General features: G+C 39.0%; 1 protein-coding gene across 2 annotated transcripts in view; it reads right to left on the minus strand.

The window, feature by feature from the left end:
* The window catches only part of CLASP2 (cytoplasmic linker associated protein 2), a 150,318-nt gene that overhangs the window by 106,565 nt on the left and 21,022 nt on the right, over nt 1-22,731 (minus strand). For both annotated transcript variants that reach the window (XM_009894997.1, XM_009894995.1), the window contains exons 3-7: nt 17,657-17,760; nt 14,052-14,143; nt 13,625-13,700; nt 12,024-12,121; nt 4,554-4,624 (exon numbers count right to left, since the gene is read on the minus strand). In XM_009894997.1, the coding sequence (XP_009893299.1) occupies nt 4,554-4,624; nt 12,024-12,121; nt 13,625-13,700; nt 14,052-14,143; nt 17,657-17,760 (441 nt within the window). The remainder of the gene's footprint in view (nt 1-4,553; nt 4,625-12,023; nt 12,122-13,624; nt 13,701-14,051; nt 14,144-17,656; nt 17,761-22,731) is intronic.

Here is a 22,731-nt window from a genome sequence, read left to right on the forward strand (position 1 = left end):
TATAAAGTATAAAAGTATAAAAGTATAAAAGTATAAAAGTATAAAAGTATAGAAACATAAAATCAAAGCAGAAGATTGGTCATTGAAGAAAGGTGCTCTTTGACCCCACTTTTTGGAAATCCCCTCAGAAGCTGGAAGAGAAACAGGTTGGTGGATGCTGGAGAGCATTTTGCAGTGGTACGGAAATCGTAATGAAAACCTACCCCAAACCTGAACTTCTGCTTACAGTTTATTCTCAGATCGATGTTTCAAGTGACACACTGAAGGTAGAAAGAGTGCAAGCCAATGAAGTGATTTAACAAACAAACAAACAAACAAAATCTTCCCTAAGGAAAAGTTTAAAATGCGGAGGGGACGCAGAACCCTAATGCGCACTGCACTGCGCCTGTGAGTTGTGCTTTCGCAGGAGCCAGGGCACAGCTCCCTGAAGTAGTAATTCAAAAACTCATGCAAAGTTCCTTAAAAACCCAGAGGAAGCATCAGCCTATGGAGGCCCTTTATTTCCAATTGGGCTTAAACTGACCCTTGCACTTCACCGGCCAGTAAATGTTCCTATTCTTTCCTATTTAAAATTATAAACCAGCAAGAATAACAGCCCAGATTTCAAATAACGTGGCCACATTCTGGCCATTCCCATTGAGCACGCAAAAGAAATACATGTAGCTCAAAACCCTATAAAGCACTCGTGGCAGCTCTCACCAGTTTCCGTATTTCCCAAACTATATACGTTCATATTGTGCCACACTGATGAGCTCTGTCAGAGTGTGTCGTCACTGTCTCCATAGTAACTATATTTCCAAAAAGAAAACGGCAAAGGGAAATAAAAAACAAGAGCGTAATGTGGAAAAACAGATACACACTTGTGCTATGGATTTTTATTCGTCCCTTAAACTGTATCTTTATCATCCCCAACACAGCTCCCCCACACCGGTGACACTAACATCACTGCATCCTGCCTGTCACGTTTAATGTTTGTAAAGCCAACACGATGAGGCATACCACTAACATGGGAAAATTGCACGGGTTGAAGAGAGATGTACAATTTATATTCAGCTCAAATCGCTCTGTCTGCTGAATGAGGCGACGTGGAGAGCTCAATATTATTATTTTCCCCGCTCTTCTTTTAATTCCCTGTCTCAAAATTTTACACTACTGCCTGATATAGGAGTCTGTTTAAATTCTCTTAGAGAAAACAGTATTTACAAATCTCAGGCAGCAGAAACAAGTGCTTTTGCCGGGTTGAGATTGGCTGCCAGTTCTGTTTCCATAGAAATAAACAGTCATTTGCTGAAAAACGGGGAGGCGCTTTAAAGAACCTTCTCCAGTTTGCAGGGATACATGTATTGCTGGTGGAGTGAAAGGGCAAAAATAGCAGCACGTGTAAGATTTTGCTTAACAGGCAAACAGCCTGACATGATTCTCTTAATATGCAACATCATTATGAACGTAAACAAACCCCAAGGTTTTCATGGCAGCTAATTCGTTCACATAATTCACAATAAAGAAATGATGGCTGTTTTCACTATCCACGGCTGAGCGCAAGGGAAGACGGGGGAAGCAGGGAAAAATAATTTGGGGAAAAAAAAAAAACAACCAAAAACCTCAAAGGTCAGTTGGAGAGGCAAGTCAGCGGTATGATATTATTTAAGCCTTTAAGTTGCCCTCATCAAGCAGAAGCACTACGTCTCTCGCCCAGTCCCCTTGCTAAGACATGGTGCCTTCTCATCTTTTGGCTTTTGAAACTCCTTGCTACGTCCTACCCCAATTATTCCATCCACGCTCGTTTCAATACTCTCTTCGCCTCGTCTGCCCTCCAAGTGGATCTGTCAGCCTAACGGTAACTCGTTGCCGCCTCCTCCTCTTCACCGTTTCATCAGGGGTCAGATTCAATGAAGGAAGATGTTCACGCTGGATATGCTCTAACACAGTCACAGGGATAACAAGATATTAAATCTACCAGTGTGCATAAGACAGCAGGTACGAGATCTTTTCCTCCCTGCATTTCTCCCACACAGCTAAGCACACCAATACAATGTTTTTAAAACCTGTCATGTGTTTAATCATGTTAGTCCAAACATTTTTAAAAATACATATTTGTTTGGATTATTAAAATACTATGGAAAACATTCTTGTATTCAGATTGTTTGAAGCTGCGAGTTTTGAGCTTTGGTGGGGTTTTTCGGGTTGTTTTATTTTCCCTCCTAAGTACACGCTGAATAGACTGAAGAACTGAAATTAGTATTACTTCAATTAGTATTACTTGATGAAAGAATCCTAAGTCACATCTCTGGATTCTCAGAAACTAGGTCAGCACAACAAAGATTTGCCACCACAGCAGCGCCACTCAGGACTGGGAAGAAGCTGACATCTTCCACAGCTGTATTAGCAAGTCCCCTATCCCTCACACACTGAAAAGAAACCTCATCAGTACAGTTAACTTATTTGGGAAAGTAACTCAATCTGGCAAAAAGCTTTTCCTTTTTCTGGTAATAAGGTCCACTGCGGAGCTGCGCCAGTCTAATGACATTAAAGCCTGTTGAACAGTTTTTGGCACACACCCCCCCGCCCTTGGAAACGTAAACCTATTTCCCCCTAAATTCCCAAACCCTACTCCGAAATATCCAAAGCACTAAAAAAATCCTCAACACTGTAACAGCTGTGTTTAGACATTGAAATTTGGCCTTTACCCAGAGATGTTTGATAAAGCCCCTAAAAGAAAAGTTGGTAACAAGGCTACAGGAATTCAACAGTAACTTTCAGTCTACAGGTGCCGGCAGTAAACACAAATTGTCCTTCAGAGAATAATGAAGGACAAAGCCAAGATAAACCTCTAACAATGGAAGAGTACCTGTTCAGTAACATTAAAAAATTGCCGAGATGGACGCAACAGATAAACTAGGTTCAAGTGAAAATACTGAAACCAATGTATTAGAGGGAGTCTGTCTCTATGGTACCAAAACAGAATCATAGTAACTTCTGCTTAGAAATTGCCACCTACAAGACAAAATAAATGGTTTATACTGATGTTTATCAGCATCAATACCTGCATTTTACAGATGAGCTAAAAACAGCTTAAAGAAAAATAAACTTGATCAACTCCCTTAAAATAGAGACAAAAAGCTCAGAAGTGCTATGTAAACTAGTTCATCGATGTTGTATTTACATTTTCATGTATTTAAATTATTTCAATGCATTTATATTCCCTCATGTAACTTTCTCCATTCTCCTGAGAACTACCAACAGAAGAAAACATATGCAAAATGCATCTTCGAACCTCTCAAACCTATGCAGCAATATTAACTTTAAATGCATAAGAGAATGGTTTACCCTTCCACAGTGAGTAAATTTACAATCTAACATAACGTTTATGCAAAACACTTTCCCCCAAAATTAGTCTGCCTTCTTTTTTTTTTATAGTAATCCTTACACATCTATTTTTGTATTTTTTAAATGTTCAAGAATAGCGATGTTTTATTTCAAAGCAGAATGCAGCAGAGAAACTCTTACTACCTCAGAGGAAAGGTTGTAAAAGCACATTCCTTTGAACCTACAGTCTCTTCTGTTTTCACAGTTACAAGAAAAGGGTGAGAACACTTAAAATGAAAAGGTATATTTGAATACATTAACAAATCATATGCATTCCTCAAAATATTTCTACTCTATATTTGAATACATTAACAAATCATATGCATTCCTCAAAATATTTCTACTCTTGCACAGTTACACTTTTTAAATCTAGCAGAGCCTCCTTTTCAGACTGCACAGTTGCATTGAAAGGAGAACGAACAGCAGAAAACCCTCCCCTGAAAAACAAGACCTACTGACTCCTTGCAGAAGACAAGACAATGAAGCTTTGAAAAACAACCATATTGAAGCCACTGCCACAACACCTCCCTTGTCATGCTGTTATGTAACAGGTTTTTTTCTTAAATTATGTTTTTAAGTAAGAAAGAATCGTGGTTTTACTCTTTTATACTATAAAACACTGTCTCAAGTATGCAGTAGGAAGCAACTAGGATTCTTTGCACAACAGGTCTTATTTTCATGAAATATACCAAAAATAAAGAGCTCAGGCTCAGTACAGTAAAGATAAAGTCTTAATTTCACCACTTAAGCGTCTTTGAATGATGCAATGACCTATTTCTGTAGTTTAGAACTCCATGTATTATAATTATTATGCATCATTTTAACTGAGAAGAAACACACACAATCATCACTAAATTAACATTTTCTTTTAGAAACATACTGTAAGATAGGATAGAGGTTCATTCGGATTTTTTCCCCCATGCAGAAACACTTTGCAGGATTCTTGTATCCTCTACTGAGCACACATGTAACTTGTTAAAGATTCACTGCTTGTTTCCATGCAGCTTCAACACCGTTCCCAATTGTATTCTGAAAATACTTTCAGTAACACAGTGTACATTTGTCTCACTTTCTTAGTACTTGCATACGTTTATAGTCATCCATCTCACATTGATAATCCCAGCATTTAAATATTTATCTTGTTTTAATCTAAAGATGATTGTAAATACATGATCTTTCATACTCACCACTGACGCTACTTAAAATCATATTTCCAGAGTTTTTTACTTCATCAAATTTAGCAAAGATTGTTTGCAACCTGTAAAGAACAACAACAAAAAATATCTTTACATCTCTGAAATCCTCCAGGTTACTGGTGAAAACAGACATCAGTTTATTATCACCTATAAAGCCGTAATACAAAATATACAAGGGATTAAGAGTATCTAGAAACAATTCCCAAAAGACTCCTCTATAGTTGAGCATCTTTATAAAAAAGCACAGGAAAAAAAAAGTCAATTTAGCAAAGAACAAAACCAAGGATTGTTATTAGCATGATTAAAAATACCTAAAATTCTAAAGTTCAAGTTCAGTAATAGTATATATTGGGTTCAGATGACTGTGATATTACCCTATTTATACACCACACTAAACGGCAACAATTTGATCTACAGAACGTTCAATGTGGGGAAAAAAGAGATTACTATTTAACTTGTTCTGAGACAATTACTAATTTTCCTCAAAATTTTTGTTTCTCAACATTGCCTTGTTATGAAAATACTTTTGTATTAGTTAGCATTTCCACAGGGAAAAAAAAAGGAGGAAATACTTCTTTTCTAAACTTAAGGTACACTAAAAACTTTAGTTATGTTCAACACACATGCCGCTAATTTAAACCCTCACAATAGAAAACACACTGCAAGTGCCCCCAAAATACTCTAGATTTGCAATCTAGCCCCACAAGGGAGAAAATGCTAATCAAGCAAGAAAGCTGGCAAAACACTTCAACAGCCATTTCTCCTCCCTTCTGCAGAAAACTCAATAAAAGCAGTGGAAGCATCTGACAGAAAAAACTGTGAGGCTAGCAATGGGTTTGTACTGACATAATACACTATTCAACTGCAAACAATTGAGAACATCTTCTTACATTTCTCCAAAGACCTTTCCACATCTCAGACTACTCAGAATATAGTAATATCTAAGACGCATGTGCAGTTTTAGCTACGAGACTAGCAGGACCTTAAATGCAGACTTACGAAAGACAAATCTCATGATAGTCTGCAACTCTCCAAACAGGTACAGTTCAGCATCGTTACCAGTACTAGAGACTATGTTACCCAATTCAAAATTTGCTAAAAGAGCAAATACTGAAAGGCTCCGTTCACAACTCACAATCCAAACTCTTTTGAGACAAACCAAGAAAAATGGGTAAGAACAGTGACTGGGTATGAAAATTCTCACAATACATACAGGAGCAAAGTCAAGGACATACAAAGATTTAACTTCAGTATTTCCTTATGCACACACCACTTTTACTCAATGATCCGTACAGAGAGACTGTGCACAGTCGACCTTCTCTGCCACACTGCATACCCCTTTCATTCCCTGCTACCTCATGTATGTAATAACGAAGAACGTGATAAAACCACGAAACGCAGCCAGACAACAGTGTAAAAAGCCTGAACCCTTCCCCACACTTTCCAATGTTTTAAGACTCTCACAATGTGTTGGTTTTACCTCCCAAATACTTCAAAGCATTCTGCTACAGGGCAAATTTGTCCTGTACTTAACAGGCCCTGCAACAGGAACTACCCAGATTTAGCTGAGAATTCCACAAAAAGGCCTACCCTACTGCAAGCATCTAAAAAAAAAAAACCCAACACCCAAAAAAACCCCTTAATTGTGTAACCCCTAACATCAAACCAGCAGTTATTCTACCATCTCATCTTATCTCAAAACTATATGTAGCTCAGTACTAGTTTGGATAATCTTCCCCTAACGTATTTGTCAGTCTTCTCTCTGGGAGCAACTACCCTCTCCCTTTTGCGCCACGTTTGCATTTACAGCCATTGCAGCCACAGCAAAATGTCTGAAGTGGCGGTTATTCACAAAATGTCAGGCTACACTGCTTTAATATTAAACCTCAGCCTTTTAATGAAAAGGTCAATTTGTAAACCAAAGGCAATTTATACCGAAATGTGGTTTTTTTTTTTTGCACTTAGACTTTGAAAAAGAAAAATTACAGTTATTATACGAAATGCTTTTCAGGTACTAGCATTTGCTAATGACACATGGAATCCCATTAACAGGTGCTGTGCTTTCAAACGTACAAAGTTAACACAAGAATCAATACGCATAGTAATGCATCATGCCATCTTGCTTTCATAAAAGGAAGTTAATGCATTTGCTTTGTATGTACCATAGGAAGCATTTTTACTGTTTACCAGTGACTGGCAGTTCCCCTCAACGCTGCTGGATTCCATACCAAATGCTGCATTAACAGTCTGCCTAGTTAATGAGGAGGACTTAACACTACATCAGAAAGGCTGAAACTGTTATCCTGAGAGAAACTGAACATGAAGAGTAGAGAGATTAACAGATTTCCATTAAAATATCACTTTAATGTTTATATCCTGTTAGGCTGACATTATGCATTTGGCACACATATTTTAGAGAACTCAAAAGAAAAAAAATACTTCCTGCTCCTTTGAACTTAGTTTTCAAAAATGCTTTCCTGAGTGTTTTAAATAGAAGAGAAACATAAAATGCTTCCTTGTAAATACATTATAATAATACACACGTTGTTTCTCACTCTGAGTGAAGTATCTGATAAAGTACTCGCTATGAACATTAAAAAATGTGTTTGTCAGCACTGGATGCTATGTAGTTGGTGGTACAGGCTGGAGAACACCACAGTACTGCCAGTCCTTAAGCTTTCAAAGCGTGTCTTTATGACCAGAGGCATACTCAAGAGTATTTTGTCATAATTACAAAAAAAATAAAATCCAGTAAAATACAGCTGACAAAACAGTCAAGCTGTACTGACCAACCCTCTCTTTTAGGACAGCTTACAGGAACTGTAACTACTCCTTTGCAATGATTCTCACAAGAAGTTTCTTCCTTCCTCTCCTCCCAACCAGCTCTTCATGCTACCATCTTCTCTTCTCATATTTCTTCACACAGTCGCAGACAGCAAGGCAGTATGGGCTACAGTCTCGAAAATTATTGCAACCACAATCAATTTAAGAATGTTTACAGGACCTTGCCAAGAGGAATCCAAGAAAGTTTACAAGGCCGGGTGAAGACTGCTTTCACCATCATCATCAATGAGGAACATTCTTTGAGAAGAGCAACATTATCACTCCCTTATCTCGTATCTGCAAGCCCAAGTCTGGATATGATATACATAACCAATCACTGAAGTCACCAGTCAATACAAATACCATGTCACCAGTGAGAATATTTTCTTTCTGCAAAAAGGCACAGACAGGTCTTCTGCAACTTCATATATGGAAGGAAAAATCCCCATTGATGAAAAAAAAACATGTTAAAGACAGCGGGCCACTTCTGCAAGGGCTGGATGATTCTTGCTGTCTTGGTGAACAAATGAATGTATGAGGTTGTAGCGCTTTAAACAGCGGCTCCTGGCAACCTGCTAAACCCTCTCCTACGACAGGTGACAGGTCTCTATCAAAGGATTAACATATTACGGTGATTATGTTCAATGAGAAGAATACGTACCTTTCTAGGACACAGCCTGAGCTGACATGCACGCACATGGAAATGCAGATGCTAGTAAAGAATATGCGCCACACTTCTAGACTGAAAAGCTGTTATTTATGACAATGCTTGATGGAGTTCAACTGTTTGCATGACAGGCGGCAGGGAGGATACCTACAAGTTTGGAACTTGTGATGAAGAGGCAAAAAAGCACCACTCCCCTGTCAATAGCAGGAGGATAAAGAAGAAGAAAGGGTGGTAACTAGACTGTTCTTCATGGCCAAAGAGAGTCTAAAGCAGGAAATGGCCCATATGAAACCTCATGCTTATTTCCCCTTACTTCCCCCTTCCAAAAAAAAAAAAAAAGAAAAAAAAAAGGAGCTTTCACAGACATATGTCCACATCTGGACACACAGACGGACCTCATCTACAACATGAACTAGACAGATAAGTAGAATGTGCATACCACATAAAATGCAGTGTTCAGAAATGCATACGGCAAAAACATTTCAGGATATGAAGTTGTGGCCCTAGACACAAGAACTAAACAAATAACTGGTTTTTATACATTTATGTTTCTCAAGTATCATTGAGAAAAGTTGTCAGATGACTTCCTGAAAGATCTTAAAAAGCTTTTAACACTCATACTAAACAACTGCTACTCAGAGCCGCGTATATTATTTCCATTCAAGGAAGATCGGTCACACAGATTCCATACTGTAACAAATTCAATTTGGCCCAAACAGGACAAAACCTGTTCATTATTCTTGGCTCACAGAACAAGAAATATAACATCCACTTTCAGTATTCACAAATGTATTAACTTACAGGCCTAATACCAGACTGTCAAACCTCTTTGGCAGCAACTTGAACAAAAGGGAAAACAACATCCAAATTTCCAACCACTGACTTGATACTGATTTTTCTGAAAAAGGAATGTGCTTCAGGCAGAAAGCACAGTATTATTCTGAGATTTGTAAACTGAAAAGTAACAAACAGAAAGAGGAACTCACTGATTTTATTTATACACAAATTAAAACTCACTCATTAATCTCTGTAAAGAATAAAAACGCACTAAAGAAAAATACAATAGTAGCAAGTAGAGCTGAACTACAAAGGAAGACCCCCATCTTCTTTTATTGGCTACCTAGACTCCAACAGGTCCAATAACCTTCTCTAGAAAATCCAGTATTTTCCACAAAGGCAAACCTACCAGGAGCAGATTACAAATACTTTTAAGCCTACCATTATTAAATTACTAACTACATTTCGCTTTATATAGACACAACGTGTACACACCATTTGCATATTTAAGGAAGTCGAACAATTTCTCAAAACAATGCTTGATTAACTTTCCTGCCTTCCTTTCAACAGCCACGAGCTCTTATTTTCAGTGCTTTAGGGCAGAGTGCATTCAAGCAGCAACACACAGATCTCTAATGTGTAATTTGTTATGTAAACTAAACAAGCCTACATTCTATTAAATCACCAAATACTGAAGTAATGGGGTTTTCTGCTAATATTTATGCTTACACACAATTTTTAATGCACTGCCGTACAGTGAAGGAGCTGCACTGCAGTTCTTTAAGGCTGAACGCAACAACTGAAAGGAGCTGCGTCTGAACCACAGATAATCCATAATACTTAAAACCCTTAAAACCTACCCAGACACACAAATGTGAACACAGATTCCCCTCAAAATAATGATAGGATGATACTCTACATCAAAGGTTTTTTTCCACGGATCGTAGCTCCTGCAAAACCGCATGAAAATTTTAATGCATCCAAGTGAAGGGAAAAAACTTCTGACAGGCACTGGGGAAGAAACGTCTTACATTAGGTCTGCCTCTGAAGGAACAACAGTCTGAGCTACCATAGAGCTAATCTGTCTTTCCTGAGCTTTGTCTTGTGTGAAGCCTTGTTACTTGTGTGTAGGGGTAAAAGGAGACTATAGGAGCGATGGATGGGACAGAGACTAGTAGCCTCATGCTCAACTCACGTACATCGTAACTCCCCCCGCATCCCACTGTGAAAACTACTGCAGAGGACACAGCACTGAGACTCAGCTCATGTATTATTTTACACCAGCCTTGACTGTCAGGTGCAAAACAGTTGAGATTCAGTGGCAACAACCCGCTTAACATGCACCAAGTAGAGCCTTGCTTCTTTATGTAAATGCAAATGGTACAACCATCCTTGCTTTCAGATCAGGGGGAATTTTGTATTCCACTGATTCAGACAGTAGAAATAACAATTTGGCACCTACCGCAACTAAATTAGAAGCTGCTGATTGCCCTGAGGATACAAAGCTCCTATGGTGTTTAATCCTATTTGGATCCCAAGATTTACTCAGTTTGCATCACATGGAAAAGTGGACAGGATGAGTGCTGAACCTAAACTTATGGTCAGACCCAACATTCATAGTACAAAGGCTACTGTTATCCACACTCTTTTGCTCTTATTCTCTGTTCCAAAAGATGTCCAAGACCCTGTCTTCATGTGAGAAGGATCTTCTCTGGTATGTTCCAATTACCTGCTATGAAAGTCAACTTCTAGAATTGTAGTAGTAACACGGCTTAAACTTCTGTGGTAACCATATAATCTCTTAATAGTCTAAAATTCTGACAGCCGTTAAATAGAAGAGAATGTGTACAACCTCCCATTCCCATAGGCAGGGTAAGCTTTTGTCCAAGCAGGCTGAACTCTGCCTGGAATGTGAAACAATAAATTCAACACCATTCTTCTATGATATTTTGATACCCTACAAATCATCATTAGAAACTAGGGCTAATAGTTTTTAGAGGGGTCTGATGAGGCACAGTATCCATTCTGATATTCTCTCTGATACCATGTAGTAGATACATTCAGCTTTATCAAAATCAGGAAGTGAGATGCAGGCTCAGAGTAAAGTCATTTGTAAATGGATAAGGGCTTAACGCATTTTAAAATAAGTGTAAACTGTTTTAATAAGGAATTTGAAAGATTTTATTGTATAAACAGTCTTTCCCACTAAGTACAACTTCAAGCTCTGTCTAGCTTTCCTAATTACAGAAATCCTTACCAAGGTAGCAACAAAACAATGGCTACTTTTATTTCACATGAACTTATCTATACACAACACAGACCAGCCTTTAAAGATCGGAATTGCTTTTCAGGAAGAGAAAGCATCGATGAAGTATATATTTTCCAAACTTCCTTGTGCCTTTCGCAAGAAACAAAGAAACATCCAGTGTCCTGCGATGGCATGTGTAACAGCTGGATCAGCAAACACTCCTTTTGAATATACCTTTCTCATTGAACCCCAGAACTGCAGCTTCAGAATTTGGAAGTAGCTATTTTGAAAAGCATCCCTCTCTCATCCCTCTCTCATCTAACCGTAGTCCATAAGCAAACACCTAGGGTGGAAAGGATTGGTTTTATGTAATTAGCAAGAAGCAAGGGAGGACAATTTTTCCATTATAATTATCTCCAAGAAAGTAATAGCTTGTTGATTAACCATACTTTCATTGCACACTTTTACATGTACGCACACACTTGTTCTCTCTCACACATGCACAATACATGAAAAATATTGATTTAAGTGCTTCAGTTGAGACTCTTCTACACTGAGGCTAAACAGCCACTCCAGAATAAGGACAAGATGTACATATTCCAGTATTTTCTAATTATTTCCCGACTGCACTCCGTTCACATTTCCTTAATTTTGAAACATTTCTCTGCTACTGTCCAGCTCTCCGCTTCTCTTAGTCACAAGATTTTAAATGGTGAATGTAAGGCTGCTTTTCGTTATACACCTACACGCCTCTTCCAAGCAGAAAAGACAACAGCAAACAGAAGTCAGAAACACTAGTTATCATCACAGTGGCAGCAAAACTAACTAGAAGATAAAATAAAAACTGTAATCATTTTAAAACAGAGTTTTAAGTGAGTTTAAAGTTCTGATAAAGAACAGTAACACAGAATGGCTCAGGGTTACAAAATCAAAACAGTTAACTCACCTTCCAGGAGGAATTCCTCTCTTCGTAAGATCTATTCGTACCTTCTCTCCTACATGTCTATAAACCTCTACAATAGCTAGTATGGCAGCATCTCTCACCTGTGAACACAGAGTTTAAATTGTTAATTTCAGGGTTACAGAAACGGAACCACATTTGCTGACAACCTACTAATCTTCCAGTTTCTATCAACCTGCATGCCAACTCTTTTCACAAAACATCTGAAATAGTAAGGATGGAAGGGAAAGGAAATACAACTCTTATTTCAAGATGCTATTTGTTCCAAGTTAGAGCATCTCCAGATGGTAAATGAAAAATCCTAGAAATAACAGCTCTAGAGGGAATTTCTGGGATTGATATAAGAATAATATTTGTGGAAAAATTGTGCTTTATTTAGGACTCTATCACAGTAGACAATACTTCCAAAAGTTAGTCCCTGCACTCAGTCTTGACACTTTGTCCTGCTATTATCTGTTTCTACTCGCCACAAGGCCCTTCTGGAAAAGGAACCTGACTGCCCACAAGAGCGGGCCAAAGCGATCAGCTTTTTCTTTACTTCCTTCAACAGGAATTAAGTGTCATCACGTAAGCACAAGAAATGGAGCAAGACAAGACAGGGAAGGGGAAAGAACAGTTAAAGGAAGGAGATGGAGCATCTCTTTAAAAAATTTAAACCATAGCCACCACAATAAAAACTGCCAAAAATGCATGTTAGTGAATGCCATTATTCTCTACAAAGAATTACTGCAATGACTTTAGTATTGTTCTTTGCAACAGTTCAAACTAAACTCACAATTGCCCCATCAAGATATGAAATACATCTTTACATCAACAAACAAGACAAATTCTTAACAGATTTTCTCTAGAATAGAACAATCCGACACTATACAGAGGGGACAAGGATGTTGCTGCACCCAGATAATAAGCATAAAGACCTATCCTATTTAGTTGCCCATCTCCTACCAATGCTACCTTCTACCTGTATTCTTAGTCTTTTCTCTCAGACACAACTTCAGATAAATCAAGACAGATTTTATCCAGTTCCATTTGAAGATTTTCTGACGTTCACAAGTCACCACTATGAACTGCATCTTGATTTTCACTGCAGTTGTTCCTACTTAATTATCTGATTTTAGCTGCAGTCCTTGCATGTGCTTAAATGCCATTTGGGTTCCATTTAGGAAATAATTACCTGTCCTGCACATGATAATGTTATCTTCAGCAAATTTGGCAGACTATTACAGGTCTCATGTAGGGGCGCCTTCTGGAGGCAATTCTTCTTGTCAGTATATTTTTTTTTCTTTTCTTTCAAAGTGCTTTATAAGAAACAACTATTTTCAGTAATGACTAGTTTCAAACTCGTGAAGACAAAACTAAAGGGGCCAGTATATCACAACACTGCTGCCTTTGCAACTCTACTTTCATCTTCCAATGGATGGACTGATTAAGAAGAAAATGGGTCTATTGTCTCTCATGGTAGAAAATAATGATCTGTTGTACACAGGCAAGCCTATCAGCTTTTCTTAAATGCCTATGTTTGTTTTGCTTTCATTCCTCTGTCAAATTAGAGTTGCTGAAGTACTACAAAGTAATGAAATCCTTACCTGACTATTTGAGTCACCAAATGCTGTACACAGATGTGGTACCAACTTGCTAAGGATTAATGGTTGTGCACCGTAACTAAAAAAAAAAAGGAAAAAAAAGTTAAACATTTGTTGGTTTGTTTTTTTTTTTACAGAATACCAGAAAATACTTTACGCAGAAGTGAACTTTTAGCTCAGCACTGATATAATACAAACTTACATCAATCAAACTCCATGTCTCTCTCTCTCTCACTAGTCCTTTGTCTACTTTGAAGTAAGGCAAAAATACTATACCTTTAGCCTTCCTTTCAGAAAGCTCACAAGGTAAGTTGTTTGATTTTTCCCATTTATTAATCGAATCAGACTTCCTAAACTATTAGTTTCAGAGAAAAAGGACATTCAGAAGAAGGATAGAACCCTGACATCTCCATAGAAACAAAAAGCTTACATGTTTAAGGTAGCAATAAGACACAAACACACTCCTTCTCGGGATCGGAAATTCTTGTGTTTAAAACCAACAGCAAGGCGTTCCCAAATGTACTATAAAAACAGAAATAATTGTCTTTGATTACCAGGAGCACAATACAATGTAATTCTATCCATATTTTATAATTACATTCTTAATGGTTGCAAAACAATAACAGAAGACAGGTCCACTGGAAAAGTAAAGGCACTTCACAGACAAAATTAAGTTATAAAATACACAGTATGGAACACAACACAGATTACTCCTATGCCAAAAACAATTCCTAAAAACCATTTAGCTGGGTATTTTTATCATTTGAGAAACAGCTCTTAAAAACATACAGAATTGCTACAGTTAACACACACAAAACAAACACTAACATTACAGACTACCGACTCAAGCAGAACTTGCTGTGTTCTTTTTGCTACATATTCCGTTTCCCTGCCAAAATTTCCTCTCATCCATTTTAGCTCCCGTCCTTATTCATACCCCTGCCGTCCACTTCTCTCCTACTTCTGCTTTAAATTTATTTCTTCGTTTTTCAATTATTTCTTGCCCATTCACTCTAATTCCTGTGCTTCCATTTTTGTTCTGCTTTCGTATCTCCTTTTGTGTTGGTGCCGCTTCCCCGTAGTACGATTCCCCAGGCGGGCTAAACCCTCATTTACCTTCTTCCGCACTCCTTTTTCATTGCTTGCTTTTAGCCTTTCCCTCCTCGTTCCTCTCTTTACCTTTCCATCTCCTCGTCGTCCTCTAGCCGCACGTTACGGCGCAAAAAGCGCAAACGTGGAGCTGACGAGCCTTGGGATTCTCAGTGGAATTTCGCAGCAGATGCACAGGCTCCGGCTGCAACAACACACTCCCCCCCTTCCCCTCCTCCCCGGGCTGCAGCGCTGCCATTGCAGCCTCGCCAGCATCCGCGGGCAGCGTTGCCTAGCGACGGATGCACACTGCCTATTGCACATCTTGCAGCCTGGGCACCACCCTCATCCCTGTCACACACACCACACACCCCCCAAAGCGGGGCGATTGCAACATATTCCATACAAATCTGCTAAATTTTATTAGATACCAATTACTGCAATCCTATTCAACTTTCCAAATAAACCCACCCCAACAACTCACAAACAGCGACCAATCAACAAAGACAGCGAAAAAACAAGGAATGCTGCATCCTCTTTATTAATGAGGTAGCACGCTTGATAGCAGATGTAAAAATTTCCAATTAGAGCCTTGCTTGATGACTTTGTCCCATCTGTGGTTTCTTGTTTGGTTGGTTGGTTTATACCTCATTACATTTAGAGAAAACAAACCTTAGACAAGCAGGATATGGCTTGCCAAAACTGCAGAGCTTGACAACAAAGAACGGGATTTTACAGAAGAAAACGTCCTTCCAATTAACTCACTGCCCCGAACAAACATGGAAAAAAAGAAATATCCTTGCTAGGCGTACAAAAATACAGGTAGAAAGGTAACTGTAAAGTAGTGAAACAAACAAAGCAGACTGAAGAGAAATTTAGTCTTTCACTAAATTAACCCTACTTTAAGAACCAAATTCTTCTGAACAGAGAAATTCAAATGGCTGCTTATAAATTTCAACTCTCATGACCTGCTAGCGACAGTTGGTGTCAACTTCCCTTTGTCCCATTCATCCATTTATACCACCTATGTTATTATTTTTATGCTTTCCTGCCCATAAACAGCTACATCTAGTTCCCAATAAAATAATACCATGAAACAAACAAACAAAACCCCAAACATTTAAAACAAGAAAAGGGAATTGACAACAGGACAAATTAAATATTATTCAACAACACACCAGAACAGACAAGATGAGTTGATTGGAAAGAAACTTACAGGACTTATCCCCCAAAAATTATTCCACCCAACTCTTCTGAAGGGATGTTTCTCTGCGGCAAAGGGAGCCTAAAACTCATTTGTATTTCAGGGCTGGAGGCACAGGAAAGACTTTTCTGTTTTGTTCCCTGCTCTGAGGATGATTCATGCTTTTCATCCAAATTTGTAATGATACATCAGCTGTCCTGAAAGCAGAGAACTGACACCAGGTTTCTCCCACCCTAGGGGAGTTACCAGAAGAGCTACACCTTCTCATACTTACACATGCTGTTCCTTGCACCCCATGAACCTTGTATTCTTTCTGACACTGCGAGTAAGCTTCAAAGGGGATGGAAGCTTTCTTCCACCACCTCAGTGTACAGCCTAACAACTCTTTAGAAACCGAAAGATGGACCAGTAATCTAAAACTCTTTCATGACGAGAGCCCAGCATGAAACAACTATCACCAGATTCTTTATCAGCACTTGTTCAAATGAAGATGTCTCCAAGATGCTCTGCTGCGCACTTAACCAAATGCTATTACTGTAGAAGTAGATGCACTTTCAGGTCTGCATGCCAGCTACTTGGGAGCATCTTGGGCACTGGAACATGTCGCTCATGAACTACTTGCACTCAGGCATGAAAAAATGCTGCCATACCTCTTCGTCAATGAACACAAAGTGATCAACACTAGATCTTGTGAAAAGGTAAAGGCACGTCTTTGTGGATGACACTATGAGGCTTTGATCCCTGAATCCCAGTCAGATCTGTGACCAAATCATTTGAGAAAATGCCTCATGTTAAAAGGGAGATAAATATGTTTCTACAGTTGCCTTATGTGCTATCTGTCTGTCTTACCAGGCAAACAAAGCAACTGAGAACAATTTTCTCACTGCAGATCAAGTCTGCAAAATCTTATTCCCTGAGCACAAACATTCAAACCTGTATCTATGAATAAACAAAGTCAGGGATTATCACATAAAAGAACCTCATTTTTGTTCACAAAAAATAAGATGTTCCCTATTAACTTCTGCGCTTAAAACTCAGAAACAGATTTCCTTCAGAAATTAAAAATTCAAGTAGTAAATTCTTACTGACAACCAGGGTCCATAAAGTTCCAAATAACATCATTGCTCAAACAATATAATCCTGTTAAATAATCCCACATTTTTCAGACTCAGAGAGAAGAAATCTAAGATTTAGCACTTGGAAGCCACATAATGCTAAGAACTGTGAGAAAGTTTGCTCAACTCAAACTTCAACCTAAGTCAGAGGGCAGTTTATCCCCACCTCAGTTTGTCCAAGGTTCACACAGCATGTTAGTCACACATCTGGAAAGTCAGATTTTCTGAGTTCGAATGTATCATTTCAACTGCAGGACTACTGCAGTGTTCAAGTACAAAGATAATTTTATTAATATAAATTCAGAGCTAAATAAACTTATTTATTCCATTATGCAAACTCAAATCCAGGAGGGTATTTCAAACATGCGTTAATTAACAACATCCTGCCACGTGACATGAAAACATCTACTCAGAATTTAGCTACGATATGCAAAACCTGCAGAATTGCACTCTGCCAGATTTTTATCTTTAGCTGAACAATGCATGAGTGTCAATCCATTAAGAGTATCTTTAACACTTACACCATTAACAGTCAGCATAACATTGTGACATATTCAAAGTCAAGCTCATGCATAAGTCAGAAGCGCACTGGAGGCCTACATCTGAATCTACATTAAGTAGTCATACCATGGGCGGTGCTGCTTCATCCATCAATTTCAATATGAGATTCTGTGCTTGCTCTCGAACTTGGTCTTTGGCATCTCCCATACGATCTATCAAAGGCAGGAGAACTACAGGAGAGGGGGGAAAAAAAAAAGAGAAAAATATTAAACACCCAGTGAAGGTTTTCTAATACTTAAGGATATTTCCTGAAACAGACTTAAGATACATTTCATTCAAAAGTAATAGCTGACTTTAAGTTGGTCACAATATTTTAAAGTCTCAAATGTATTTTTGAGTATGTTACAAGACTAACAACAAATCCATTGGAATGAAATTGAAGAAAACAGTATCTTCCAACAGGCTAAAAAGAAAGCAAGCTTTCCATCTTAAAAACTGTACAAATGACTTCAATTTAATCTTCAAAAAGTATGCCAGTAGCTTCTGAAAACAGATGCTAGGCCTGGTAAGTGGGGAAGAATAGGGATAGGGAAAAAAGGACTATTTCCAAATCAGTGGGATTTTGCTGTTTAATTACAAAAATTTTAGAAGTTTTAAATCCTCCTATTCACACAGTGTATCTTCTGGAAACTCGGCCTTACTTCAGTAAAAGTATCAGTAAAAGTTACTATTTTTAAACAAGGGTCCACAAATAGTATTTAACTAAAATTGCATGGTAGATGATGATGTTAGCTCATAAAAATCAGAACTCACTCAAAATGAAAGGACTTGGCAATTCTTTTTGCTTGCTTATCCAGAGAGCAGTTTACAATTACATCTGATAAACAAATTAATGTTACAAGGTTTAGGAAAGTTATCTGAATGGACGCTTAGATCAGCATTGTGCAAGACATCCTGCTATACTGGTTCCCTTTCCTCCATCTGGGGTCTACACAAATGCTCTGTGAGACTCTACCCCCCAGGGCTTTCAGTACCAGTTCTTCGAAACGAAGGGCGAAGACACCAAGCATGTGCTGCCTTCCCTCAGCAAGTACAACTGACATGGAAGTGCTGGAGATGTCATCTCCCGGAAGACAGCACTGTCAGAGTTACTATCAGCACAGAATCACAGAATGGTTTGGGTTGGAAAGGACCTTGAAGATCATCGAGTTCCAACCCCCATACCTCCCACTAGACCAGGCTGCTCATCCAGCCAGGCCTGAAACACCTCCAGGGATGGAGCTTCCACAACTTCCCTGGGCAACCTGTGCCAGTGACTCACCACCCTCAAAGTGAAAAATTTCATCTTAATATCTAATCTAAATCTACCTTCTTCCAGTTTGAAGCCATTCCCCCTCATCCTATCACTACATGCCCTAGTAAGAAGTCCTTCCCCAGCTCTCCTGTAGGCCCTCTTTAGGTACTGGAAGGCTGCTCTAGGGGCTCCCCAGAGCCTTCTCTTCTCCAGACTGAACAACCCCAACTCTCTCAGCCTGTCCTCATAGGAGAGGTGTTCCATCCCTCTGATCACCATGAGCATGTGAAACACCTCCTAGAGAAAGCAGTGTCACATGCTAACAGCAACATTTACCTGTCAACAGCTCAACCTTCTGCATTGACTTTTGTTTCTGACCTCATCCACAGTTTTCTAAGAGCTGCAAGCATCAGTCAAGTCATCTAGGTGGAACTTACTCAACACAGACCACCATACCCACACAGTCCATCCTTCTGCTCCTGGACTCTAGCTAAGCTGGGGCTAAGTTTGCAATTACCATGCCATTTATTCCAACCTTCTAGAACTGGCACAACATTTACCTTAAGTCTATTAAAAAAAAAAAAAAAAAAGACACAGTAATAGCTTAAAGCACCTCTAGCTGTGTTTGGTGTTGTATCTCTGAACACCTGAGAGTATTTTACAGTTGCTGCCTCGTCTCTCAGCTGCTGACTGCTATGAAATTAATTTTCCTATTCTACTCACAGAAGAAAAAACTGTATCACACTATTTTTTGAAAGGGAGATCTGAAAGAATTTTAGCAGTACTTAATGATTTTATAGTAATAACTAAACAACAGCTTTGCCAGAAAAAGAAAAGGAACCAAATCAGTAACTCGGGAGGTCTCCTCAGTCCTCTGTTCCTACGTTAAAAAGAGCAGCCAGTTCTGTTCCATGATTATCACTGAACAAATACATTGCCGAAGTTTGAATTTCCTTCCTGCTGTATCTGAACACTTTCTAATTGTCCTAATCTGAGTATTTAATTCTACTGGCTCTGGATATTCTACTGACATCTTTAGCTGCCATTATCAAATTTTAGCATTTTCATCTCTATTCTCTTCCCTTTCTCCTCTGAATAAATTATTGCAGCTACCTTCATTCCACAGTCTGAAAAGAAGGGTTTGGATTTTTTTGTTTTGGTTTGATTTTTTTGTTCCTGTTTTGTTAGTGTGGGGTGGGGGTTTTTTGTTTTGTTAGGCAGGGTTTTTTTTCCATTTTGTGAACACAGAAGAAACATCCAGAACTCGACAAATGAATTTGGGGAGTACACAGCTGACCTCTCCCCTAAATTTCCAGTCACTCATATACTTACTGATTACATTTTTCTTCCCAATGGTATTTTTTCATTACTATTTTCAGCACTTCTAAACTGTCCTTTTACCCGTACCACATGTTTTACAGTTGAGGTCTGCTGCATCAACCTGACCGCTGGGCAGTCTTGAAGGCAAGTCTTCCTTTACAGAGAGGGAAACAGAAGACAGCCACCGAGAAGCTGTTCCAGCGGAGGGAAACAGCGAGTGCCAGTCCTGGGGGAACACGGGCTCCTTTGTGACTCATTAGCACGTCGAGTCCGCTGACGGAGCTGCAGATACCAGGGCTCCGCTCAAATCACCAAGGCAAGCACAGAGAACAGCTAACTAGAAGCCACCCAAGAGAGGTGAGGTCATCGAGTTAAACTAAGCGATGACACAGCCTGCGGATTTCAGTACGTGGAGCTCCCGAACAGGCCAGCCTTTGTCACTCGCTGAGCTCTGACAGAGGGACAACCTACTGTGCGAGCTGTTAAAGGGCCCAAATGTCAGCAGGCGTGACTTTCGCCCACTCTCCTGCTAAATCAACTTTCTGTAAGACCCCATATAAGGCATGATATATTCTGTTCAGTAAGACAAATGAAATTAGGCTGTTGAATGCTGGCAACCACCAGCTGGTTTTTCAGTTTGGTAGCACATCTTCTCTGTCAGAATAAGCTCCAACAGGAAATTTTTTGAAGTTGGTTGCCTATTGAGAAGTTTCAGAATGGTCAACCAGGAGGGGATCTCCCCCAAACATATTTCAATTTCAACTCCTAATGCCTTCATCACTTTTTCTCCAAACGTTAAGACATGTCTAAGGAGCACTATAGTGAAAAATAGCTGAATTGTGTTAGCTGTCCTTTTTACGAATGAGTGGGAAACACATCTCTGCCTAAAAATTCTGATGGCGTTTGAGACACTCAGGTCCATCCCAACACCCTGTTTTGCTGATCACCCTTCTCTTTTCCCCACTCCAAGCCTCCTGGCCTCTCCTTGCTCCTCTCTAGTCCTGCCCAACCAAAATCACAGACCACAACAAACTTTTGAGTTCTCATGAGAAACTTCACCTAAGCCCAGAGCAGTAGTTACAGCTGAGTGTCAGAGATGACAGTACAACACAGGATAAGGCAGTGCTGTCACGAGAAAGCAGCATCTTTGCCTACTCGCTACCCCAGCAACCATTTCCCCCTCCCAGCCCGTACCACCCCTTGTGCCAGTATTTGTCTGTTTACAGTGTGAACTGAGGACATATTCAGATGTTCAAGGCGATACACACATATCAATCAAAAGCATGAGATAAGAGGTATGTTGGGACTGAGCCAGCAGGAACAGCCTATGGAGGTTTTGGCACCTTAGGAAGTATCTGCTGGGTGTTTGCACACTAAAATTTTATAAAAATATTTTTACCTTTAGGCAGGTTTCTATCCCTACCAGCAACAGCTGAAGTCATACTCAAATACAAGGGGACCCTATACCAAAAATAAGCCTCTGCTTTAGAAGATTAGAGCACTACCACATCCCAAAGAAGAGATGACCAGAAAACATTTGACTAAGAACAATGCTTTTCCCGCCACCCCCCTTCATTCCAAAAACAACTGAACAATCCCTTTTGGCTGACACTTTTCCTTTAAATTTTATACGCTTTCTCATCAGCATTATCAAGTCAGCATCCTTCTTTATGATGCAGTGCAAATATATGCATTTGGTCATTTCTGGCATCGGTCTGCAAGCTAAACTATCTCAAATAGATGTTGGAGTTAAAAGAAAGCTGAGGAGGGAGAAGTACGGCCATGCATGAAAGCAGTATTCCAAATGGTAGTCTCCTAACAAGTAACCCAGTGAAGTATATAATTTGTCATATTCTGTATGGATTCACACACACCTACTGTTTTACATTAACCTTATCAAACTTACTCCTTCTGTTGTCTAGTTTATTTAATTATTTCAAAGGGATTTTGGAAAACCTAAAGACATATGACAACTTTTTCCTTTTATTTATTTGTGCTGATATGCAGAGAAATATTACACTGAATTCAGAAGACACCGATTCCCTTTGCCATTGCTGGTTATTTTTTGCAGAGCCAAGAAGCACTATATCCTATTCAATTTGCCTTTTTGCCACATTTTAGCATATTGTCAAAGTTTCCTATCACTACCAACTACTCCTGAATTTTTCCTGTTAAGATTTCTACATCGTTATGACATGATTTTACAGGTTTTGATTACTGAAGAAAACTTAGAAATGGCAGTAGAAAAATTTTATCACACACGTTAATTCTACCAGATCCACCTCAAACTGACCTGCTATTTACATTTGAGCTGCTATTTATGCCTTTTTCCTTTTGCAGAACGGTTGCCTTTCTATTATATCCCTAACAGACCTTATTATCCCATCGGTTTCTTTTCCGTTGTTTGTCTTCCTTCTCTTGGCTCTGCATACCTAAATAAATTTCCATTTATACAAATTCAAATCATGATTTTATCATCACTAGTTGGACAGCAGATGCAGGAGTTAAGGCCAAAACCAGCCTAGAGAGTCCAAGCACAGCCCTGAGAGATTAAATATTTATTTCCTCTACCAGGACTGAAGAGGAT

Source organism: Charadrius vociferus, unplaced genomic scaffold, assembly GCF_000708025.1.
Source record: "Charadrius vociferus isolate BGI_N301 unplaced genomic scaffold, ASM70802v2 scaffold51, whole genome shotgun sequence".
NCBI lineage: Eukaryota > Metazoa > Chordata > Aves > Charadriiformes > Charadriidae > Charadrius > Charadrius vociferus.